Here is a 27,057-nt window from a genome sequence, read left to right as displayed (position 1 = left end):
TCCCCATTGGTTGCTGGTTTCTTCCACTGTTCCATTGCAGAATATGATCCATTCCCTCCCTTGCAGAGGTTCATTTCACCTGAATGCTTTCATAACAGCATAGCAAGAAACTGCTGTATCACTCCAGTGGCCTATCCTGTTCTCAGCATCCTGGGCATTTAGAGGAGAGCTAAACAAATAAATAGTAATGCATCATTCCTTGTTTCTTTTTATCACCATAACAGAATAATGAACTATGGGTTGTAGCCAATGTTACTTCTACTCTGAGTAGACCCATTGAAAATAAAGGGTCATAGTCCATACGTCCATTAATTTCAATGGCTCTGCGACTAACATTGGATAAAACACTACATCCCAACTTTAATCTAGCAGTTTTGCGCCGGAGGCACTGCAAAATATATGAACTTAATGCATTGTGCTTCCCCTAAAACATGTGTAGCTTGCACTTGCACAGAAATTGTAAGAATCCAAATTTTCAATCAAGCAGAAATATCTTCTGTGTGTTCCTTTTGAAATTTGTTAAAAGCTGTGACCTCAGGTGATACTAGTAAATAAAGTACCCCCCCCCAAAAAAAACCCAGCAAAAGACGAAGGCATCATTTTCAAACCTGAATGATATTTTCCTTTCCGTTGTTTTATTTTAGGTTACATCTGACATGTCACATTTGCATCATGGTGTCTCTGAAGACTACAACCAAAGATCTCCTGGCAGAGGCTATGAAGAGATGTGTTTTAATTACTGAATTCCTTCTCCGCTGTTAGGAGACAGCAACCCACTCAGTTGTGTGGGTAACAAGGGCCGTGATGAGGTTACTCAGGACTTCTGACTCAATGGCAATTGACCCTGTGACTGAAACCAATTTGAGTTTATTGCTCATTTACAGTGTTTTCGTCTGGTCCCAGATGGGCAATTTTCACATTCTGTGATCAGTGGCTGCCCCACTGTAGGTCATGCATGACAGGCGGCACACAGACAGAGTCCACTTTGCATCCTCCTGCTAAGAATTCCACTGTAGCTGCATAGTACTTAATGCCTGACTCACAGCGTGGGACCATGGCTTGGCAACTTCAAGTGCTATTATCTCACTTTTTCTCAGCAAAACAGAAGCACACTTCTCCTGAGATACAATGGAAACAAAGCAAATCTCCTGCTGCTTTGTTCTGATACTGGTAAGATTGCCAAACTATTGCTGCAGGTAAAAAAAAAAACAACAACACCCAGCAAAACTTTATCTGGAATGAAGTCCGAATTAGCTAGGTTACCCATTAACTTCATTCATAATGCTATTCCAATAATCTTCTCACAACCAGCACCACCAAAATCAAAAATTACAAACCTAAGGTCCAACTAAGATGACCACAGCAATGGCAGGGCTTACAACAGTATATTTAGGTGATATGCTATGCTCAGCAGAGAGTTGTAGCATCTTTGAGGATGAACAGAAGCATGGGGCTCCTTTTATCGGGGGGGGGGGGACAGTTTGGAGAGGAATGGGTTGACCTTTTCCTGTGCTGCAGTTCTAGTTTAGGCCCCTGCAACCATGTAGAGTTGTATAGAGTTCCATCTTTCTGCTGTGCAGATTTGTGTGGCAGCAAACTAGTTAAATAACGCCTCCAGATCCACTGTTTCCAACTCATGTTCTGGCAATCTGAAAAAAGGGGTGAGCATAATTCTTTGCATAAAGTGGGATAATATCTTGAATTTTGTCTGAAACTGTCATTCAGAAATATTGTATATTTAGACAAGACACAAATGAATGCACAAAGTCTCCCTATTTCTGAAAACAGAGGAAACAAAGCATGTCCAAGAGCTCTGACAAATGCACGACAAGGAACCTCTGCTTCTGAGTTCTGTTGAATGAGTGGGGTAGTGCCAAGTAGCCCTGAGGGGTTAGCATTCTCTGTATGTCAGGTGTCAAGAACACTTGGCCATCCAGATGTTGTTGGTCTCCCACTCCCATCATCCTCTAATGGGCAGGGATGGTTAGTGTTGTGGTTCAGCAACATCTGGAGACCCTGCTCATTTCCTCGATGTCCCTTTGAGTGCATTCTATCATTTTGTATCTGTTTCCTTAAAATAAGAGCAAAGCCAATCATGGGGAAGGATGGTGCTAGATGGGAGCATGGCTGAAATATGAGAGGGCAGCCTACAGAAAGAAGGTCATGAAGATATGTAAGATATGTCTCTTTCATCCCAGATTACAGCGCTATGTCACCAAGCAACTCAAGGGGTGGATAAATCATTTTCTTTAACTGACCACTGGAAGACAGAGGTCAGGTAAATTAGAATATCCAATGCTATTTTGTTATTTAGGCAAAATCATTTATTCAGAGAAAAAGGCTCACGCTGGTTGTCCTGTTTGATGGAGGTACACAAAGCCGATTCAGGTAATTCTTATTGACAGCAGAGGGTCATAGCACTTGGAGCTGAGGTGAAGCTGACCAGCTGCAGAGGTGCTGCTGACTGATTTAACTCAGCCAACAGGCCACATGAGATTCCACTTGAGCACTGACTCTGTTATTTTGTTGTTGGGATGAGGGAGAAAAAGGAGTCTTTCTTTCCTTCCTTCTCCATAAAACACTACACTATGTCCAACATTCTTCTTATGTGACAGTGGATGGTTCTATGAAGAATGAACTCTAGATGGAATCATTGGGGTTGTGTCTTTTTTAAAACAAAGCACAACAACACTGTTGTTGTTTTTAATGGGAAAGCTGTCAAATATTTATCAAGGAAAGAAATCCAGAGGTGAATTTAAACCGATTGAAATACATCAAATAAGTGGGCAGACTTTACCTTGCATTATTGGGATCATTTGTTTCAATAGCAATCGGTTTCAGTCTTGTAAACAAGCTATCTGTAATGGAATGACCTCTGGGAAGCAAAACACACACACACATTTCATTCTTTAGTTTCATTCTTTTTCATTCCAGAATCTAGCTCTCTTTCATGATACAAAGTGTTCTCATCCTGTTTGATATCTTTAAAAATGATACCGGGTACCAGATTAAAGAAAAAGGAATGTTGTACTCAGAGCTTGGAGAGTTTGTTTTAAACAGAAATCAGTTCCTACCTTAAGCTCAGTATGCCCAAACAGGAACTAGTTCCAGTTCATGTTCGTTTCTTTACAAAACAAACTAGTTTGGATCATGTTCAATTTAAGTACATCTATATAGATCCTCAGCAATTTCCCCCAGCATCTGAATATTACAAGCTGTTGTATAAAAGTATAAAATATAGTTAAGAAGACAAAGGAAACATCAAAATACACTGCGGAATTTGAATTAATTTATTTTCCCCAGCAATTATGATCTTTAAGTTTAAATTTCTGAAGAGTATAAAGAGTAAAAAAAAAAATGTGTAAGAGAATAAACTTGAAGATGAATCATTAAGAGTTCTAGCTTACCATTCAGCAAACCCGACAAGTGTGGGAACTGCTTTCAGGTGTAGCTCAGAGATTTTTAAACTTTATTCCATGATCTTCATTAAACTGAAAAGCCAGGGTAAAGAGGTGTATCTTCTATTCAGGCTTTTATAGTAACTCCGTTGTAACGGCTTCGACCATTATATTGTAATTATTTTTCTACAATTTACTGTTTATTTTGTATCATTCGTTCATGGTTGTGAATGAACATTTCCATTTTTTCACCATTTATCACTTATTTTTAATGCAGTTTAAATTGACTTTCTTTTTGGTGTAGTTCTGGCTGTCTACCCATATGTTCACTGGAGCAATGTATATAGATTGAATTGAGAACCCTTCACCACCCCAACAGAGAACACAGTGCATGAGGAGGGGAGATTTAACCCATATGTCTACAGTTATGAAGATAATTGCAATATTTGATGTGACTTCAAGGAAAGGTATAGATAGTTTTTGAGAGTTGTGCAACAGTAATCATTAAGTGGGACATGGGTGGCGCTGTGGGTTAAACCACAGAGCCTAGTGCTTGCCAATCAGAAGGTCAGTGGTTCGAATACCCGTGACGGGGTGAGCTCTCATTGCTCAGTCCCTGCTCCTGCCAACCTAGCAGTTTGAAAGCATGTCAAAGTGCAAGTAGATAAATAGGTACCGCTCCGGCGGGAAGGTAAGCGGTGTTTCTGTGCACTGCTCTGGTTCGCCAGAAGCAGCTTAGTCATGCTGGCCACATGACCCAGAAGCTGTACGCTGACTCCCTCGGCCAGTAAAGCGAGATGAGCGCCGCAACCCCAGAGTCGTCCGCGACTGGACCTAATGGTCAGGGGTCCATTTAACTTTACCTTTAATCATTAAGTGAGGGGCAGAGTGTGCTTGCTAGGCAGAAGGGTGCTTCTGAAAGCACATAACTGAGGTCTTGTGTTGACTGTGGGGATATTTTTTGCAATATGTTTATTTAAACATTTGAATTTTGCTTCTCTATGTGAACAATAAACAAATCCCTAAGCATCCAGATTCAGCAAACACTATCATACATTAAAAACAATTTTAAAATGAACTATTTAAAGAAACAACAGCTATAAAAGTATAAATAAATTGATAGCCCAAATTAAATACCCAAGCATCTTTTGATCATCTTTCCATGCACTATCCATGCACTATCCATGTGCAGAACACATCTAGACATATAGAGCCTATTTGTATCTCTGAACCTTGGCTCTAGAAGAGTTATATTGTTCTTACGATGTTTAAGTTGATATATGAACTTTTCACCAAGGTATCATTTTTAGAAAGATGATGCATTTACAGAATACAATGCAATATTGATGTTATCAGCCATGTATTAAAACTTGTGTTAGTCTGTACTTATATCATGATGAAATACATTCAAATACCATACCTTTTCAAGACAGCTTGGAAAAACAAAATATACGGTAATCTTTGCAATCCTCTGCCAAAATGGATTGAGAAGTGAATGTTAATATGTGCTGCTTAATTCTGGGCTATCCAAAACAAGTTTGAAATCATTTGTTAAAGATAAATTGGAGTTTTCGATGTTCAAAAAATTGATCATGCAAATAAAGGCACTGAAGCCTTTAAAGACAACCTCTTTTGTGATCTCGACAAGAAATACTCTAACAGTCATAAATTCATCAGGGAGACTGCATCTCTAGCATAAGCCATTTGGTTTTTATAGGGAGCTCATTGTAGGCACATTGTTGGCCCATCAATTTTATTTGCTGTGAGTAAAGGAAAGTCTAAACAGAACAAACTAAAGGGAGACTGTGCTTCTGAAAACAGCCTTTACACTGTTTAAATGAAAACATTACTTTACTTCTTGTGGCACAAAACAAATAAAGAAGAACAAAAGTAAACCCAAGAGGGACATCAAGAGATTTTAGAAGTGACCTCTATGGTGACATCTTTTATTTTCAAGGATCAACATATGGTACTTGAATACTTCATGGAATGCTAAGTGGAGGGAAAGGGAGATAGTATATACAGAGGAATGATAAGGAAATAACTCAAGCAAAATACTGACAGTTGTATATCTAGATGAAACCAATTAAAACAAGCATTCATCACTTCAGTCACAAGAATGTGCAGTTTAGATTTAATGCTTGCAGAAGCCGCTGATATTTCAACAGATAATAAACAAATCTAAAGGGTGAGCATAATTTTCTGTTTACATTTCAGCACCATGAACAATCACACATGTGATTCTCAATTAAATCTGTCCCACAAAACTATGCATACAGATTCAAACTCTCTCATCAAATAAAACAGTCCAAATAAAAATGTTCTGTGCTGCATGATCACAAAAGCTTTCATGATAGCCAGGAAGTGTGAGTTAGGCAAAGTGAGAACACTTCCATTGGCCTTCTTTTCACTGATGGATGAGAATGTAAACTTTGGAGGATCTTAATGTCTATGGAGGTTCATATGTCAGCAGCTGGTCCTTCATCTACACAAGTTACAGGCTATTTAGTGATTGGACCCTTCTAATAGTGACAGGAGACAGCCCTGCAATAGTAATACAGCACTATATTAGTTAATGAACACTAGCATCCAGGACAAGATGACAGCCTTATAGGGTCAAATCATGTCATTGGTTCAGGAGCTCAGGCATATTATTTTTTATGTTGCTCATTGTCTTTCTGAGATGCTTCTCCTAATATAACTATTATAAATGTGCTGAGGAAGGCATTGCTCCCCTGAGTCATAACATCCTCTCTCAGCATCTTAATGGAAGATAACCTCAGCATAAACTTCTTTGGCAGATAAGGAATCATGTGTAATTATTTCCTCTAAACCTTCCCAGGCTTATTTTGAGGACTGGGTTCAGAGCCTTGCCATTCAATTAAAAACCACAACTGGAGACTCTAGTAGGTTTGTAAATTTAATTGTAAACAATGAAGAACATCTAATTAACCCCATTCAGTTTTTGTGCAATAATGGCTACATACGTTAATATGGACAGTTAACTCAGTTGGTTAGAGCAAGGCCAAGGTTGCAGGTTTGATTCCCATATGGGACAGCTGCATGTTTCTGCATTGCAGGGGATTGGACCAGATGATCCTCAGGGTCCCTTCCAACTCTACAATTCTATGATTCTATCACTTTTTACCTTTCTTTTACCTTTCCCCCCTCCTGAATACAGAATCTACTGTAAAATTGGGAACCCACTGAAGCTAAAGCTGTCCAAAAGAGTGTTTTTCACTCAGGGGACTGAAAAGCTTATTCTTATTTCTAGAATATTGTTATCGTTATTATTTATCTACCCAAAGGCCACCGAAGAGAAAAAGAAGAAGAGTTTGGATTTGATATCCCGCTTTATCACTACCCTAAGGAGTCTCAAAGCAGCTAACATTCTCCTTTCCCTTCCTCCCCCACAGCAAACACTCTGTGAGGTGAGTGGGGCTGAGAGACTTCAGAGAAATGTGACTAGCCCAAGGTCACCCAGCAGCTGCATGTGGAGGAGCGGGGAAGCAAAGAGGTGAGGAACTTATTTATATGACAGAAGATGCAGTAAAAATATGATAAAATCCAATGAAGAATCAACCAAACAAATGTTACAAGACATCAAGACTGCAATATAAGAGGATACGAATAAAAGGAAGCCTTCCCAAGCATTTGTGGTCTTGTAAGAGATGCTGCTGCTTAGGCTTCTGCCAACTGTGGCAGCTGCTTCATCTTGCCTCATGGGTGGGCCGGCCCTGGCTTTTAGAACAAGCATTTACCACGCAAAAGTCCCACAATAGTTAGAAGTCCCACTATGGTGACTTTACAAGGTCAAAATCAATGCAAGAATTATTCCTAAGGTTTATAGATGCTGAAGCAAGATATAGTGATATCAACACAACATAGTTTTGCTAGCATGGGGATGGAGTTAAATCTTCCCATTTGTTTGGCATACAGTGTTTATGTATTGTTCAAAATGGCTGTATAACAATAGAAAAGCTGTTTCAAATTGGTTCATGGCCAAACCGAGCTACAGCCCTATTTAAAAGTTCATAAACCAAAATGGCTTTCAGGGTCAAGTAGGCTTGACTTTTCCAAATCTTTTGGGTGAATGATTAACTAAAGATCAATTCTGTTTCTTTGTTAGAAGCAGCTTGCTCACAAATGCTGCTTTCCCACAACTATTTCTTCCATTTTCACCTTTCCTTACCTAGTTATTTTTGTGTTTTACATGCTCTTTCACAGGATGTAAAAGCCATTCCTGGAAATCTAGTGGGAGTCTGGTGTTCATTTTCATGTTAACAGCTTCAGGGGGGGGGATGCTTTGCAACCCTGTTAACCCAGAAGACCTTAGGGCAAAATTTGGGGTAGCATCCTGGCATACGGTTCCCCGCCCCTTAATTTTAGCAGGATATGCAAGTATATTGATCAAGAAGCTACAATTTCATAATGACACTATGACAAAAGTGCCAGAATTATAATCAGGAAAACTAATGCAATAAGATCCAAGTCTGAATGCACCCAGGAGGCTTTGATGCACAATACTGTTATTTAGAAGTCAAATGCGGAATTCAGCATAGTACTAAGCAGATAACTCCATCAGCAGGAAGATTTCTGCTTGCCTGGTGGAAGAATCTGCTCTCTCCTCCCACTGCATGTTGTTCTAGAAGTTCTCCCACCCCAACCTCCTGAGTTAGAATGGCGAGAGGGTGCAAAGACAAGGGGGGGGGGAGCATTCTGAGTGCACTTTAAACCTTTTTACCATATGAATACCCAAGGGGTATTATTTAATATGCTTGAATGTATGGTGCATTTTGTTACCATTCAGAACAGATGCCAAGGGTAGCAGGCCTGCTTAGCACAACATTGTGAAAAAGATTCTGTTTCTTGGTTACCCAAGTTTATCATTCGAATGAGTCATGCTGCCATTTACAATGGTTCGAATATTTCTTGTAAGATGTATAAGAAGTAATTTGCTTGAAATTTCAAAGAAGCACACACTGATGTTCACAGAGATTCAACAAACTACGCTGATGAAAGAAATCCTGTTTTCTTACATAAAAAGAACCCTATGGGAGAAAGAGAGGCAGTTTATTTACACAAAAATCAAAGCAATTTTGGCATGCACTGAGGCTGAATATATAGCTCTTGGGGAACTAAAAAAGAGGACTCTGGATTTCTAGATGGAAAAAAAATAAAGCAGAATAAGCATAAATTCATTTGACCAGCAGGCCTTTTAGAAAGCATATTTATATTTGTGTATGTGGATCAGGCCACCATTTTACAGGAATGAGTACTACCTGCTCTAGACATGGTTGCCTTCTCCCTTAAAAAAACTTGGAAGCATTCCTACAGCTAGCTTTGTCTCTAGAGGTTCAAGTTGTCTCAATGGCTTGGTGTACTTTGTCCAACTTTCTTGGTCCATCATGTACCATGTATCACTAGTAGTCATGTGAATATTATGGAAATTGCCAATGCTATTTTTCTGAAGACAGAGGTGCCAGAACTCACCATGAACACCTCCCTTGTTCTGTTATAATGGCAATGGTGTCCACCTGAGAAGTGCCAGAACTGAATTTCAGTGTGTTCTGGCTGAAAAAAAGGCCCTGGGTGTTGTAAATAGAAGGTATTGGTGGGAGAATTGACCCTTTCTTCCTTCACCGTGGTCTTCACAAAAATCCACAGTCCCTCAAAACTGCTATGAGCCTCAGGAGGGAAGTTTCTGTTGTCAACAATGGAAGCTTTCCTCCCAAATAGTAGCAGCCAGTAGGAGGGGTCAGGTGGGGCTGCTTTGCTGACCTGCCTTCCCAGTGCTGCACATCTGTTGCTTACCAAAAGGGGGAGAGGAAAGGCAGCAGGAGCCTATCGTGGTCCTTGTCCAGCAGAGGAGCCAATCTGATGTTCGCTCACTGTGCCCACACCATGTCCACACCACACTGGCTTTCCACTGACTTACCCCTCTCCTTCTCCTTCTCAGGAAGTGGCAGCACTGCACAGCACTGGCAAAGCAGATCAGTTTACACAGACCCACCCACACTGTCCAACTGGCTGCTACTTCTCCCAAGGCTAAGAAAACTCGGTGTGTGTGTGTGTGATATTTGGCAGGAACATAGTGCAGGGGACCATGTGCCACAGCCTTGATTGCCACCACTTCCCTCATGGTGCTTTGAGAAGTTTGAGAAGGCTCACACATCTACAAGTTTAGCATTTTGTAAACTGCGACTCAGCTGCCTTGCTCTCCTAAGAAACTCCATCCGTTCTCCCTCGCTTGCCCTGCATACCTGGAATAGCTCGAGGAGCCACCTTGCTTCACCTTCAAATCCTAGCTCAAAAACTGCCTTTTACAGCAAAGCCTTTGGCTTAACCTCTTCGTCCTCATCTCCAGCTGAAGCAAAGCCTGAGCACACCAGACTGCACCTGCTCTTTTACATCCCTGGTTCCAGCTGACTCTCCTTTCCTCACCATTTCTCTGTCCCCTTGTTGAAATAGAAATTGTAAGGTTTTGGGGGCTGGGACCTACCTTTGTGAAATTCTGATAAAAAGAACCATATAGACTGATGACACCATAATAATAAAAATTATTAATACTGGGCCTACTGAAAGGAGGAACACATTGCAGATGTGTCTTTGCTACTCTAATGGTGCACTCGCTTGTACACTCTGTTGGGTGTTTCTCTCTTTCTTACAGAGTGTTCGCCTGACAAGAAAAATATACCTTAAACTTCTTGTTCTGTAGCTCACAGGTGAAGATGAAATCAACTTGAAATATATAGAAGATGCTCTGAAAAGAAAACAATTTCACCAGCACAGGGAAGGGAAAGAATGTTAATAGTCCCTAGAAACATTTGGAACGATAAATAGAGGAGGAGAACAGATAAGGGTAGCTGGGAAAGTGTTTCTATTTTAGAAAAAAAAAAGTTGCACATTCTTATCAACCACCCACCACATACTATAATTTAAAAGTTGTTGACTACACAGTATTTCTTTTACAGGCTTAAAACACTGTTGTGTGTTGTCCCAAAATACCTTGATTAGCAGTTGGCAGTTGAGCCAGGGGAGGGACCCCTGCATTTAGACAGGCAATTTACAAACTCCCCAAAGTCACTCCGAAGAGACAAGGACAAGAGGATTAACAGAGCAATTTTGTCTACTCAGAAGTAGGTGCTACTGAGTTCGATGGATATCCAGGTAAGTGGATATAGGATTGCATCTTTAGCAAAAGAAAGGGAGGATTAACCTTCAGGGGGAAAGGCTGTTGAAACAGTGAATGTGGTCTCCATCGCCACTGATCTCCTCCACCCCTTTTAGGTTTTTGATACGGTGTGTCAAATTTAGCCATTTAGGTGGCAGGAGATTTCTCAAGACACTTGTGTCGTGTGTTCCGCCAGTGCACTTCAGTGAGAAAGTGACAGCTACAGCTGGAGAGAAGATGATGGCTTAATATTGCATGTGTGCAACAGACTTCCCCTTCCCTAATTTGAAAACATATTGTATAAAAAGAAAAAGAAGGTGCACGCTTGTACTATGTAGCTGCACCAGGCAACACCCATCCATCTGGAGCCACACAATCTGATTTGATATAATTAAGAAAAGAAGATCTGGGGATATGGCTGCAAAATATGCACAGAGTTATTTTAGCAGAGTGACTAAAAGACAGAGTTTAAAAATAGGGAGCTTCTCTGGCCAAATCTTGCCTCTGCAGCTAGAGATGGGCAAATCTCTAGCTGTCATTTTCTGTTTCTCTCCCCCGCCCCCCAATTCTTAAATTCACTTCTTGCATTCCCTGCCCCCTTGTAGAAATAGAGCTTGCTGGAACAAGTGCAGAAAAGGGGAAGGAACATGAGCATGGAGTTGGACCAACTTCTCTACAAGAAAAAGTTACAGCATTTGAAGTTTTTCAGTTTAAAAAGGCAAATAAAGGGTTATTTGGCAGAATGAGTTTTTGGTGGAAGGAGAAGTTCAGCAGAATGGAAAGAGTGCTGCCTGCAACAGACACAGAGCAGGCAGGAAATGAGTCCCTAACACACACACCCCAGTATCTCATGCAACTTTGCAAACAGGATGCTGTGCTAGAGAGGGCTTTCAGCTGATCCACCAGGGCTTCTTATTTGGGATTGTCCTGCCTCACTGCTCATGATTTTGGTTCTGCTTTTGAATATTAATTAAAAAGAGAAAGGCAGGAAGTGAGCTTTCCCACTCTCTGCATTTCTTTCTTTGTTTTGTCTGTCTGTCGTCTCTTTTGATTTGTCTGTTCATGTGCAGAATTTTAAGAAGTCATAATATATTATCACTGATTAGACAAAGAAGTTGCAGTGAATGTAGGTCTGTTTGATCAAGCATCTGTACTTTGATCGCCTAGTTAAACATAAAAGAAATCTAGCCTACAATTTACATAACATCATTATAAAAAAAAGACACAATCATTGGATGCAACTAAGGAACAAACATTGCCTCTTGTATGAATCTGGCATCTGAAGGTAGTATTAATGGATTATTTCCACCCATGCGTGACTTTCTTTAACCCCTTTGTCAATGGTCAGTTGTACCAGGAGCTTCCTTCCGCAATATTGCTTTTATTACACTACTGCCAGGGAAAGGGACCAATGGGGCTTAGGGGTGACAGAGGATTCAGATGAAAATGAAAAGGGTAGCAAAAATTGCTGTGGTTTGCATGTTTGTCTGTGGTCAGGATCAGGAACAGAAACAAGTCAAGCAGATATGATTGGTGTTCATTCACATTGTTGTGGTTTTTTTTAAAACTCCACAAATGATATGTAATTAATGACCTTTTTACATTGCTTTGATATTTCCTTTATATTGAAATGAGTATTATGTAACTTGCGTAAATAGTTATGTCATTTATGTATAGATGTAAGATAAAAGGTAAAGGTAAAGGACCCCTGGACAGTTAAGTCCAAGCAAAGGCGACTATGGGGTGCGGTGCTCATCTCACTTTTCAGGCCGAGGGAGTCAGGGTTTGTCCACAGACAGCTTTCCAGGTCATGTGGCCAGCATGACGAAACCGCCTCTGGTGCAATGGAAACGTTCTGTATGTAGCTTAAGCTAAATACGGTAATAGGGAGACAAATAATGTCGTATTTGATGAACTACAGACTGCAGTGGAAATCACTGCCTTCTTACATCCTTAGAGGAGTCATATGCTATGTACAATTTTTTAAAGATACCAGAGATATAAAATGAAGTAACTATGTCCTGGAGGTATCAGAAATTCATATTGGAAAAGTATAGTTGCTGGGGTTTTTCCTGGCCTGGTACCTTTAATAGTTATATGTCAAGCTGAAATTCAGCAGGTATCTCCCTATGTTTGGAAAGCATCACCTCAGGCTGTCAAGCAGTGAGGAGAGCCCTCTCCCTCTTAGCTTCAGATTGGTCCCCTTGTCCTAGTTTGCATAGTTGGAGAGAGTTTTGGATTCACAACAATGGAGATTCTTGGGTGACTTTGGGCCCATCACAATCTCTTTGTCAAATCTGCCTCATAAGATTGCTATTGTGAGGATGAAGGAAGGGGGAGAACCATGCATACCATACCAATCTCCTTGGATGAAGGGTGATATATAAATGTAATAAATGAATCAACAAACAGCCTTTGCATTTACCTCTCTTGATATATCTCTGACACCAAAAGGGGTTCAGTTGGTGAGCAAGAAGGGCCCTTTTCTGTAGCAGCATCCTGGTTGTGGAATTCCTTCCAAAAGAAGGTGAGACTAGCCCATCCCTGATGATGTTGGCAACCAATGAAAGCATATTTATTCCACATAGCTTTTAAAATATATGAATGTTCCTTTTAAATTTAAGGTTTTAGTTGTTTTTTTAATTTGAGGGTAATTTTCTTGGTTTGTTCTTATATGTAAACCTCTTTGAGCTAAGGCTGTTAACAAGCTACAATAATTTATAAAATATAAATAATACAAACTGTCTTTCACTCGTGGTATTCCTTTTGCAGTCAAACAATGGCCTTTTACAGTGGAAACTCAAGGAATGTCATTGATACAAAAGAATAAGAACGTACTGAAATCTGGGATGGGAACAACCTTTTGCCTGCAATAAAACTTTTTTGAAATGACTAACATTTCATTTTCATGTATTTTTCCCACCACCTCCCCTTTTAGTTTTTACAAAGAGTTTTACAGGAAAGGTCCTAATGAAAATGCAATAAAAAAGAGGCCACTGCTATCTAAAAGATTTCATATGGGGCCAGCTTGCGAGATTAATGTACCCGCCTGCAGCTAATGCATTACTCTCACTAGCTTGCCAGAGATGAAACGTCATGTACGGCAACTCGTATTTTATTGCTTTTAATTTGTATCCCATTTTTGGAGCGAACAGTGAATCAATGTCCCTACTTTAGGCCCTTATGGTTGTGATTCTTCACTAGCATAGTTCCATCTTCAACAGACAAGCCCAATTACATCTCTGAGGGTGAAGGAATGGCTGCTGCAGGAAGGAGTGATGAAAGGTATGTCTTAATGTAAAGAAACCCCCAATTTCCTTGGCCTATTGTAAATGGGCTTTTAACCCAGAATTCTGGGTACAGGTTACAGTGAAGGGGAAAGTCCCATTAATTGGTTTCATCTTTCCACCTGGTAGTGTCTGAGGCAAAAATGGCATCATAGCCATGATGACTGTGCATAAGTTAAATTAATGGCTACATGGTCAACCAGCATCGCACTAGTGCTGAGAAGCATATGCCTCTGTCCTGTTTGTCTAAGCTATGTCTGCCCTTCTGTATCCAGGCCTTTTGGGGTAAAAATGGTCCTTGTCTTTTGTCTGACGGCCGCTACTTTGATGAAGATTGTGGATGCAGTGTGCTGGTATTATTATTATTATTAGTAGTAGTAATTTATATACTGCCCTTTACCCAAAGATCCCAGGGTGGTATGCAAGACCAAAACACACACACAAAACACATAATTTGCATAGCATAATAATAGAAGACAATAAAAGAATCACGGGGGGGGGGGGTGTCATAATAGCAGGCTCCTCGCATTTAAAAGGCCATAGTTTGTTTAATGGTTGAAGGCCATTTTTGGAGTGAACAGTGAATCAATGAGTTAGTGTATTAATGGGGGAGGAAATTACTGGGGTCCATGAGTCTAGTGGTGCAGCAATAAAACTGCTAGCACCTTTGCAAATGTAAGCAGAGTCTGGCATGGTTTCAAATTGGATGGGAAACAGTGTATTGTGATTCCTGCATTAGACTAGACACTCAGAGTATCTTCCAACTCTACAATTCTATGATTTTATAATTAGGATGAGGCAAGGTGTACAATGATTTCCACAAAGAAATGGTTCCTCAGCCCCTTAGCATTTTTCAGTGCCATTAGGATATTGGGAGCAAATGAGCTCCTGTCTTCCTTAAGTTTTGGTGATGCCATTTACTGTTTGGTTGGACAGGTGGTTTGTTGGCAAGATTTCGACTCAATTTTACAAACATCTTTACAGTATGCTCTACAAAAGAAAATAACAGTGGATTATTTTTTTTACATTTATACTTCTTCTATAATGGAATTCAAGGCAGCGTATGCAGAGTTCCCAAACAGCCACCCTAATGCTCTAGACCTGCTTAGCTTCAGCACTGTGGGGGCCTCAGACCATACCCCAGGACCCCATTTATTCTAATATGCAAATTACAATGAGCGTCCAAATGAAAACAGTCCAGGGGAAAGCTATAATACAGATAAGTAAGGAAGCTCCTCTTTTGTTCTAGTGTGGATTATTAATTTTCAGTAAGCTCTGAATTAGGAGTCGTTCCCCAGTGCCTTCCCTGCTATTTCTCAGAGTGATACTTATTAGGAAAGGCAATTTATCAGATGCTTTCAAAATCTGCTGCTCTTGGATTCTGTCTGAAGTAAGGATAATTTGTGAAAAGTACTGCATGGCTCCGACTCTAGGTATGCTGTGTGTATGTGCGCACTGCATTGGTCCCATTGGTTGTATTAGAATTTATTCAGAATAGAACTCATCATTATTTCCTTTCTCTGCAACATTGTTTCTGAGCCCAAAAAGTGTGACAATTGTTTCTTATGCTTAAGTGTGTGTGTAGTGTGTGTGGAATTCAGTTTTATAATTCTTATTCATGTATTTCCATTCCTGGAAATGAACCTTTGCAGTGGAAGTGAGAACTACTGGTAAATATTATGTGTATATTTAGTTCCATCAGTAAATCTTATCTTGCAACATGAAATGAAATGTCTGCAACTCTGCAATAAGTATCTTATGCCTTCACTGGCACTCCTCTATCTAGCTCAGCATCATCTACAGTGTAGATTCTACATTAACTGCCAGCAGCTATCCAGGATTTCAAGCAGAAGTTTCTCCCAGCCCTAGGTGGAGATGCTGGGGACTGAACAAGAGACCGTTTGCATGCAAAGCAGATGTTCTGCCACTGAGCTATGGCCCTTCACTACAAGGGTACAAGGCATGTTTTGTTGATTTATCAGTATTCTCTCTATTGTTATTACTATGTTGTTGTTGTTGCTGCTGCTGCTGTTGCCGTTGCCCTCCCTTCACAATGATGCCCCAGAGCAGGTTACAACAATTTAAAAATAGAACAGTAAAACAGTAAAAGTGGATTACTATCAAGAGAATGAGGTGTTTCCTAAAACATGTGTTTCCAATGTCAAAGGGCAGGCAGGGTAAAGCCATGTGTCTTCAGCATATGGTGAAAAGTACAAACCCAGCCAGTAAGCTGACTGCTGCACTTTGGGCTAGCTGAAGTTTCTGAGCCATCTTCAAAGGCAGCTCTCTGTACAGTGTGTTGCAATAATCCACTCTGGAAATTAGCAGGTCTTGGAGTACCGTGGCCAAGTCTTCTATGTTCAAAAAAGGCCATAGCTGATCAGTGCTGAGCTGAAGCCCCATTGAGATTGGCTGCAGTCTTCCTTTGCAGCACAGTTTGAGTTCAAGCCTTCCAAGAGGGTGAAAGGAGCCTAGGCCTTAAAAGCCCTCACTTTGGGGTCATTTTGCCCCACTGGTCCATCCTTGGGTTAGAGCTTCACTGAGCTATTGGTTGCTGAGTGACAGGATCAAAAATGTATTTTTTCTTCTTCTTATCAGCCTTAACTGGTACCTTGGTGGGTGAGGTTTTTTGCCTTTCTGTCTGTGAACTTATGTCAGGCATTGACAGGCTTTCTAAACTGTGAGTGGAAATGGCACAGGACAGGCTCAGCATAGCAAAGGAGGGCTCCCTAAAAGGGGCCTGGGAGGAGAATTGGCTATGGCATGCCCAAAATTCAGGTTAGGGACTCTGTCCAGCTGAAGCCTCTTATGGTGGTTGCTCAGTTAAACCCTGGATGCTTGGCTTGCAGCACACCAGGGTTCAAAGTTGAGCTACTCCCAGGAAAGGGGTTGGGCAGTTCCCAATGGTGACAAAATGTAATTATGTCAGCAGGGGCTGAATGAAATGAGAAAAATGATCCTTGCCCTTTTGCCATGCCAACCCCACTTATATGCTGCTGGCCAATAAAGATATGGCCTGATTATACCCACCACCTGGTCTTGGTTCTCGAGGGACCACAAAATGTATGTGCTTGGACAATTTGCCAGCACCTACTTCCCATTGAAATCAATGGGACATGTTAGCCATGCCGTCTGACTAATTTCAGTGGAATGTAAGTACAGTGATGTTTCTGTGGATATGGGTCAACATATTTGGTGTTCAATAACTAACACAAAACATTTGTGAAGATAATGCTAAACTTCAGATATGAACAGATGGCTTAAAGTGTGATGATTTGATCCTTACATCAAATTTAGGAGGCAGAAAGACTGTCCTGGGTTCTCTCCATAGATTCAGAGCTCCTATGCCAGATGTTTTAATAACATCCTCCAAATAAAGCCTTTTAAATGGGTCTGGATGAAAGAAATTGATTCACCGAGGTTTAAAAGGTTGAAGACACAAAAAAAGTTAAAGCCTTTTAAAGCAAGAGGATTAAGAAGGCTGCTTGTTGACTCTTTGGAAGATGATGGGGGAAATGATTTTGCACCGTGCTTCATCTGGAATCGCAGAGAAAATATAATGAAGCTTTATTAATGCAATGCAGATTTTAAGAATGAATTGAGAAGTTTAAGAAGTAGCTTGTTGACATTAGCAGGCAAAACTTAGGAAGAGCTTTTACAGTAGGTGAACAAAACACATTTTGTATGCTGAAGTCTATAGCAGTCTTCACTAACCTAGTGTCCCTCAAATGTTTTGGTCTACAACTCCCATCCAGCCAAAGCTACTGTGAGGAGTTTGACTCAAGGACCAAATGCTTGCATTCTGCTCATGAGTGAATTAAAGCATGTCATAAAACAATGACTTACAAACTATGGTCTAAGAAACTCTTGTCTTTTGTTGGAGGCTTCTTGGAGTCCCTCAGTCAGAACATTTCCTGAAAGATAGTCAGCCCACCACTAGTGATTTTTTCCCTACAATGTATAGCCACAAGAGAAGCCCTGTCCACCCATAGACCAGTTTCTAATGCTGTCTGCCTCCCAAACAGCTCTCTTGTTGCTTGACCCCTTTTTCTCTGGCCTTGTGTTGCTGGTCAGCTTCTTCACAGAGCCTTCCCAGCTCTGATGGACTACTCTATTCCTCAGCCAGAAGACTGGGAATGAGGCACCACAGAGCATGGAGAACCAATGTGGTATCTACCAGAGGCCACTGAACTACACCTCCTAGCATCCCTTAGCCATGTCATTAGTAGCTTATGGAAGTTGTATTCTAACAGTCTCTGGAACCAGTCTCTGGTTCCTCTTCATCCTGGAGAAGAGTGACTAGTGGGGTGCCACAGGGTTCTGTCTTGGGCCCGGTCTTATTCAACATCTTTATCAACGACTTGGATGATGGACTCAAGGGCATCCTGATCAAATTTGCAGATGACACCAAACTGGGAGGGGTGGCTAACACCCCAGAGGACAGGATCACACTTCAAAACGACCTTGACAGATTAGAAAACTGGGCCAAAACAAACAAGATGAATTTTAACAGGGAGAAATGTAAAGTATTGCACTTGGGCAAAAAAATGAGAGGCACAAATACAAGATGGGTGACACCTGGCTTGAGAGCAGTACATGTGAAAAGGATCTAGGAGTCTTGGTTGACCACAAACTTGACATGAGCCAACAGTGTGACGCGGCAGCTAAAAAAGCCAATGCAATTCTGGGCCTCATCAATAGGAGTATAGCATCTAGATCAAGGGAAGTAATAGTGCCACTGTATTCTGCTCTGGTCAGACCTCACCTGGAGTACTGTGTCCAGTTCTGGGCACCACAATTCAAGAAGGACACTGACAAACTGGAACGTGTCCAGAGGAGGGCAACCAAAATGGTCAAAGGCCTGGAAACGATGCCTTATGAGGAACGGCTAAGGGAGCTGGGCATGTTTAGCCTGGAGAAGAGGAGGTTAAGGGGTGATATGATAGCCATGTTCAAATATATAAAAGGATGTCACATAGAGGAGGGAGAAAGGTTGTTTTCTGCTGCTCCAGAGAAGCGGACACGGAGCAATGGAGCCAAACTACAAGAAAGAAGATTCCACCTAAACATTAGGAAGAACTTCCTGACAGTAAGAGCTGTTCGACAGTGGAATTTGCTGCCAAGGAGTGTGGTGGAGTCTCCTACTTTGGAGGTCTTTAAGCAGAGGCTTGACAACCATATGTCAGGAGTGCTCTGATGGTGTTTCCTGCTTGGCAGGGGGTTGGACTCGATGGCCCTTGTGGTCTCTTCCAACTCTATGATTCTATGATTCTATGGAGGGCACTATGTTGGCTACTATTATCTTTAAGTTTCTGGTTGGATGTGGGTTTCTGACAGACTTAGTTTGTCATTGATAGGTGGGAAGAATAGTAATTGACAATGATACTTAATATTTACATAGCACTTTTCCTATAAATTATTGAATAAATCCTTAACAACAAAAGTTTTCTGGGGGGTGACAGAGAACCAGATGCAAGTCAGATGTACATGTGACTTGACATGTGCAGTAGCAACATCCATATTCATGCCTAAGTGTTGTTGATGTATCATCTAAAGATCATGGAACTCAAAAATGTGTGTCACTAAAATGCAGTGCTAGGAACAGCCCAGAGAGCATATCTGTGTGACAGTAATTGTGTTCCTATCTTGCTTCTTATGCTGGATTGTATTAAAATTCTCCACAGCTTCAAACATGGTGTCTGTTCTCTTATCATAGTGTCAAGGGAGAAGGGACCCTGTTACTATATCTGGAGAAAAATAGAATATTAGCAGCCTTCCCAGCAAGGAGAGGAAAAAGAAGTGAAACTAACAAGACTGAAGAGTGGTGCTAGCTGCTGGGTATCAATATGGCTGTTTAAGCATCCCTTTGAGGAACTTGGCAAAGCAGATCATGAGGCATGTGGGGTATAGCTATGTGGGTACTCAGAATAAGCATCATTCCATATATATTAATATATTGATTGTGTTGCATAGCCCTGCTTCAAAATGATGCCTGTTAATTCCTTAGTAGGTACTGTTCGCAAACTGGGTAGTCTTGAAGTGAATATGCCCTGTTCAGGAAAAATATGCTTTTAAAAATCTAAGCCAAGATTGCTTTGAATTTAGTCTCTGCTCCTAAATAAGCTCAGGCCATTCCAAGATGTCCCTGCTACCTTTCTTTTCCCTAGAAACTACTTTCAAGCAGCAGTGGTAAGTAGGTGGCAAGGAGGCAAGCTATTTCTTTTGTCTTCATTGGGTCTGAAAAACATACCAGCCATAGGCCTTGAGCGCAAAGATTAATGGGAAATATAATTTGCTAGCATTTAAGACTGGGGACGCAAACATGACAGGCTACAGTGTGCATGCAGACGATCCCAGCATATACCCCCTCAAAAATCCATAATGAATTGCTCTTCCTACCCAATTCCTATTCAATTCCTGTTTGCACTGGCTTGACTTCTCTTACACTGAACATACCCCCTCAGGAATGCCCCAGCTTCATTGAATAGCAGGATTTAACGCCCATGCTTCTTCACATTTTGAACAGAGGAAAGGCACAATGGTGACTCTGCTCTGGCCAAATCCCGGGTGTACCCAAATTGGCCTGATTTGGTTTGGCGTTTGGGATTTGGTGGGCCAGTCCTGGTTAGAAGACTCCCTCTCAGTCCTCAGATGTTTCAACCACCAATCAGCTGTAGAATCTCTGGGATACTACATGTTTCCTCAGAAATAATTCCAGCCCTGACTTGGCTGCCCAAGCAGCTGTATTATTAAGGATACTATCAGTGTGATTCAGAGTCCTCTTTGCTAGGCATGCATGATTTAAATGGATGCCCCCTTCAAACTGTAGGCAGTGCATGGAGGACAGCTAACTCACTGCCCAGCTGCTGCTCTTGCATGTCATTTGAGCTAGGAAGAACAGTCCTGCCCTTGCCAGAAGGGTTATCACTTGGTGCTGGCAGGGGCACAGATGGACTGGGGTTGCACCTTGCTGCATACTACAGCCTCTGACACCAGGATGTGCATTCAGCCTCCATGCATCCCCCTCCCCATTATGTGTTGAATACCCTCCCTGGTGAGATGTGTCTGTCTCAGCTTTTAATTTCAAAACATTCCTGCACACCCAGGCATTTGCAGACTGAAAGGCTGTTGCTAGCAACCTTGAAATTATTATATTACTTTCTTGTTTGCTGCCCTGGGCTCCTTTGGGAGAAAAGGCAGGATAGAAATTTAATTAATAATAGTTTTTAATAATACTGTTATTTCAAGCCACCTCATTATTTGGGTGCAGGGATTTTTTTTTCTTCCAGTTTAAAGACAACACCTCCAAATTAGGCAGTCTCATTCAAACCAAAATACATTATACATACCAAGGTCTCACACCATTAATACCTTCCAAAAGATGATGATATTCAAATACATTGATAGCTACTGTGTTGATGATGAGAGGCCTGCAGCCAATGCTTAAGTTTCATCCTGCCTGTCTTTGAGCATAAGCCAGAATGCTAGCTTGAGGCATGATCCGGTACATATTTGCAGTCATTCTACTGAGACAAGTGGAGTTTTCTTCCATGTGCCCAGGAACACACCATTACTCATTCATCTCCACAACTCTCCTGGGAAGGGGAAAGGAAAAGTCACAGAAGAACCCTACTCCCACATCCCATCCTTGGCATTGTGGCTAGCTTTGCAAATAAGACCATGTCTCATTTCATTTTCATTTACATATTGATTTCACAATCGGGGGGGGGGGGCAAGGCACTTTGGACCCCCAAAGTTCTTAAAGGAGTGGTAACATCATATGCAATGTCACACATGCCGTGCCAGCACGTCATGTGGCTCCAGCCCCCTCAAAAGCAGGGGCTAGCCAGTGCCTCTGTTTCACATCTATATACTGATTATTGCAATCAGTAAAACTTCAATGTGGTTTCCAAAAAAATTTAAAACAATAAAAAGTCTAAAAGCAAATATGTAAAACATTCAAAAATAAATAAAACCAACAGCAAGCTAATACCAGGTTAAAACACATGACAGCTTCTGCAAGTCTCGATAGGCTTGCCTATACAAAAGTATTTTTAGTGGGTGCCAGAAAATATACCACTTTAACAGTGATGGGATCCCTCCAAAAAGAACCCTGGGAATGGTAGTTTGTCCCAGAGCTACCATTCCCTGCACCCTTAACAAGCTACAGTTTCCAGGATTCATTGGGTAGGGGGAACACAAGACTGTTTTAAGTGCTACAACCGTCCTTTAAGTATATGGTGAAGGTGTGACCTAAGTTGTTTGTCATTTACTTTAGTAGCAGCTGCTCTCAAGTGAGAGCAAACCATAAAGTCTTGATGCATAAGAGTGTGCAACAAAGCTTCTTCTCCCTTTGCTTTCCGGAGAGAGCATGAGGTGTTACAAAGGTTGCCATCATGGGTGCAGGCAGGCCTTGCTAAACTGAGTGTTTCCTGCTTCTCTGTAAAGGATCAGGCTGAAATAGAGACTTGCTCTTTTTGGCTCTTGCACATATGCACATATCACACTCCAAGTTGCCTCCTAGGGAATGAGATGGGCACTGCTCACAGCAAAGTTTCTCCACTACAAGCACAATGCAACATAAGAGTGCTGTCTGCTCTTGGGCATTTACTTCTGCTTATGCAGCAGCAAACAAATGGTTAACACTCTGAGTGGAAAAACACTGAAGTTATTAAAAGATTTTCTTATAAGAATTATTCAAAAATGAGATCTATTGTAAAATGTAAGGATTAATTTATTAATCAGAGCTTTCTGAACTCTCGCATTAAGCAGCTTTGTTATGCTAATTCCCTTATAAATGAATAATGGACTTATCCTCCCATTATTGCCTATCATTTAAAAAGACCCCATTTAGAAAATGAAGATGTCCTTTTCGCTTGCAAATTATTATACGTTTTAGGGCACAAGTTTGTTTTAAAATGAATACTAGAAAATACTCCCTGCCTGCCTTCCCCATCATTCATATTCATCAATCATTGTTCTAATCAGATTTGTCTGATCTTGAGCATTTATCAGAGACAAACCTTCTATGCTAATTAAACACAAGAGAAGGAAGAACTGTGTCTTAGCCAATTTCTTTCTGATAAATTCCCTTCAAGTAAAAGGTTGCCTAGGCAGACATGCAACGGTGGGAAAAGATTGACAGCCTGCTCTGTTCCAAAGACTAGCTGTACCGGCATGCAAGAGTATACGATGATGCATGCTGAAAGCTTCACCACATCATGATTTGACATTTATATTAATTAATTAATTTGGTGTTGTTGCTTTTTTTTTTTTAAGCCATGCTTCATCCTGACAGATTCAAGTGTGCTGTACAATAATGCAATGCTATGGCCCCATCTGCACTATACATTTGAAGTAGTATTATAACACTTTAAATAGTCATGGCTTTCCTCAAAGGATCCTGAGAAAGGTTTTTTGTTAAGGGTGCTGGGACTTTTCTAGGAACCCCTGTATTTCCTAAATTCCCAGCATTCCCTGGCACTGAGGGATTGATCATTAAACCAACCTGGAAATTGTAGCTCTGTGAAGAGCTGTTAAGTATCCTTAACAGGCTGTGGTTGCCAGAATTCTTTGAGGGAGCCATGGCTGGACTTCTTGTAAGTAGGAAGGTATGTTAAGTATAATTTTTTAATTGACACTGAAATGGAGACTGACAGTGTATATTGCTGAAAAGGTTTAACAAGGGGAAATTCCACTGTATACTACGTGGTTTTTGAGCTCCTTGATGGGTTGATAATAATTGTTATTGTTCTCTGCTAGCTAACATGTGAGTGATTAACCTTAGATCACTTGGGCGGCTATTGAAGTACAAATTTGCCATCTTGGAAGTGTGGTGGCTTGGGTCCTTTGTTCCCAGGCTCTGTGGGAGTAAGGATGTAATGAAGCTCTCCTGGAGCACATAGCTTCAGGCTGTAAGGAGAGAGAGAGAAATATCTTTTATTATAGATCTGTTTGGAATTATATTTTATTTCTCAGATGCTGAGCCTGCACTGGACAGTACAAGATCTTGTATGGAATTATTTGGATTTATCTTTAATGTGTTTGTTCTGTTTTGAAGGAAGTTCTACAAGTCAAGTTTTGAACAATCTTATGGGTCTAATGGCCAATATAGTGGACAATGTTTCATTTCAGAAAGGAGTCAGTTTTTCTGCATCCAGTCACTTCAAGTTGCACGATATTAATATCTGCAGTAAGGCAGGCAGGTCGGGGCTGGCTGACGATAGTGGAACAAGACTCCATTTGTCCTAATGAACCAGCTTCCACTGCAGCAACACCTGTAAAAGTACCTCTGGGCTTGTAACTTGGCTGTTCTACCAGACACAACATTTTTGTCAGCCAACAGTTCAGTGGGGGAGCAATATATATGGTTGGTGTGATTTGTGCAATTTTGACTGCTTCAAAAAGTGTTACCCCACTGTGGGGCATTGCAGCAGCTAAGCAGACAACCCCTACATGGAGGTCCAGTTCATGCAGATGACATCTCTGCAAGGCTGTAGCTCAGTTGTCATTAGCACCCTACTTGTGGTCCTGAAATACACCTATGGGAGCCACTGGTAAGGATGAACCACCACCCTGCGTAATTGACAGTGGTTTTTCTTAAGCTGAGCATTAAATTCTGAACCGTTCCCAGTGGATATTGTTCCAACATGTAAAAATAACAAACAAAAACCCTGCAAGAAACAATGTCCCAAAGCATATTGATTCTCTTTCCTATTTCCCCCCCAGTTCTGTATATCTAAAGATACGTGTAGCTTTATTTATGCATTTTCTGAGTGACAGTTTTGTTTGATTTTGCTTTCCACCTAGCTGTATTTCCACCTGCAGGACGCAGAGTGTTGGCACTGTTTGAGTGTCTGACCTCTTTTTGGCTGATGCAGCAGAAAACTGATTTAAGCTGGCAAAGCAATAAAGGCAAACAAAATAAACTCACATTCTTGGCCTGTTTTGCAAGAATTCAAACTTAACTAGTATTTTAAATGGGCTGTTCTTTTTTTAAAAAACAAAAACAAAACTCTTCTTCTGAAAAATGAAGCAGTAGCAGTTGTCACTGCTTTTCATGATTTCTGTCTTGCAATACTTTAAGCTTAACTGGTATTTTACACTGACCCTTCTTTAAAAAAGCTAAGCAAAACTCTGGCTTCTTCTGATAAATGAAACAGCAGCAGTTGTCGCCACTTTTCATGACTTTTGTCAGAAGAAGTAAAACTGCACTGTGCTTTAATACTACCAATATTCTCCCCCCCCCCCCCCGCGCCCCACCATTACAAACGATGCCTGACCTGCATTGTATTTCAAGCCTTTCACTCACATAGTTCATCTCATTTTTATTTCTCTCAGTGGAGTGAAATCACAGTATTTTAGGGGGAGACAAGACAGCATAATTATCATGCTATGAAAACAGTTCATTTGTCGAGACAGAGATGAAAGATGAGATGGACAAACCCGAGGAAAGATTCTTTGCACACATTAGTGGTGTCAGCTGCTAACTGCTATTCCACTCATAAATGAATTTTCAATGGCACTGAGGGTTTTTTTTTATTAAGTAATGCTGTCAAAGGTTTTTTTCAGAGTGTGAAAGGTGCTTTTTAAATAAATGTGTTCATTTTGGCCTATCTTTGGGTTGTAAATCAAACACTCTATTAAATTTTACTCACTACCTGCTGAAGAGCACCAGCTGAAGATGAATCTTCACTTCCAGTATGTTTTGTCTACTATCACACTCAACATTTTTAATAAGCAAATCATGTACTGCAACCTATTGGGTAGGCTGCTGTCTGAAAATACATCCTAATGCCAAGCATTAGACTTCAAAACTCAAAATGTTTGGGTTCTTAATGCACTTTTTAAAAAAGTCATTAGCTTGATTATTCCAAGACAATATAAGGATTTAAAAAACATAAGAAGAGCCCTAATGGATCCGACTAAATGTCCCCCTAGACCAGGGAGGAAGAACCTGTGGCCCTACAGATGTCATTGGATTACAATTCCCATTGGCCCCAGCCATCAGGGGCAGTGTTCAGGGATGAAGGGAGTTGTTGTCCAACAACATCTAGAGGATTACAGGTTGTCTTCCTTGTCCAAGAGGGCAGCCACATACCTCTGGGAAACCTGGAAGCAGGACATAAAGGCAATAGATCTCCATCACTGTTTATCTTATACCAGCTTGGTAAACTTATCCTCCATGAATTTGCCTAATCCTCTTTTAAAGCCATCGTGCCATCACCGCATCCTGACAGGAAATTCCATATTTTAAGGCTGAATGTACATTACACACTTAAAAAGCATGCCCATCATTATTTTACACAATTTGGATTGAAGATTGGGGTGAATTTATCAAAACACAATATTTCATAATAAACTATGGGATAAATATGGGCAGTGGCTAACACTGTGTCTTCAACAGGCCAACTAAACCAGGTGAGAGTAACCAATGGTTCTAGAACCCTCTGTGAGTTAGGGATTTTCCCTGCATGTGAAGACAGGTTCTGAGCGGATTAGACTAATAGTGGGTCCAACGGCGAAGAAGGTGTTTTCTGCACATGGTGTAGAGGGAAGTGAAGGGCAGATGGGGCTCATCAACCTGTGAAGGTAGCTCATCCAGGAGAAGGAAAACTTTGATCCTAAACCTCTTGTGCTTTATAGGATATCTTCAGAAGAAGAAAAGACTAAGGAGTAAACGCTACACAAATCTGGAGCGGAGTCACTAAGATGGTTGGATGGCAACTCCTGCAGCCAAGTAGGTGCCAAACATATTGCTCTGCTTTCCTTTGGGCCACATCAGCAAGGCTGAGAGTGGGGTCTTGTCATCTGGGCAGCCCAGGACCTCCACACATACAGAGCTCAGGCTTGTGCCCCATGGAGGTCACTTCAGTGCTACTAATGCAGCAGTTTGACTTCAACCCTGGAAGCACATTCCATTGTCTTTCGAGAGAGAGATATGTCAGCAGCACAACTACTTGCAGTTGGAGTAGACTGGATGCAGAGTAAACAAAAGTGTGTATGCAGCTGTAGACTGTGTTCTGTGAAAGTGTTTGTCCATTTCCCTGCCTTGAATTTCATTGGAAGAACCAAAATTCACAGAATATGGGAGACAGGAAGAGAAATGTGCCCCTTTTACTGCCATCACATACTGAGAGCATGCACAGAAAACCATTCAATTCATTCTGTTTCCTGGTACAGTGGTACCTCTGGTTAT

General features: G+C 41.0%; 1 protein-coding gene across 21 annotated transcripts in view; it reads left to right on the top strand.

The window, feature by feature from the left end:
* Positions 1-27,057, top strand: part of LOC308594117 (uncharacterized protein) — a 235,438-nt gene that overhangs the window by 71,541 nt on the left and 136,840 nt on the right. For 17 of the 21 annotated variants that reach the window (XR_014011321.1, XR_014011322.1, XR_014011323.1 and 14 more), the window contains exons 1-2: positions 10,349-10,568; positions 26,505-26,598. The exons of 1 other annotated variant lie outside the window; for it this stretch is intronic. Coding sequence is in view for 3 of the 20 variants with exons in the window: in XM_081206853.1 (XP_081062979.1) it covers positions 26,571-26,598 (28 nt within the window). In the remaining 17 variants the exon portion in view is untranslated. Of the gene's footprint in view, positions 1-10,348; positions 10,569-26,504; positions 26,599-27,057 lie in introns of those variants that run through there. 3 more of the 21 variants (XR_014011326.1, XR_014011327.1, XR_014011328.1) reach the window with 1 other exon arrangement.

Source organism: Podarcis bocagei (assembly GCF_964188305.1).
Source record: "Podarcis bocagei genome assembly, chromosome: 8".
In the NCBI taxonomy this organism is placed as follows: Eukaryota; Metazoa; Chordata; class Lepidosauria; order Squamata; family Lacertidae; genus Podarcis; species Podarcis bocagei.
This window is presented reverse-complemented; position numbering and strand designations above follow the sequence as displayed.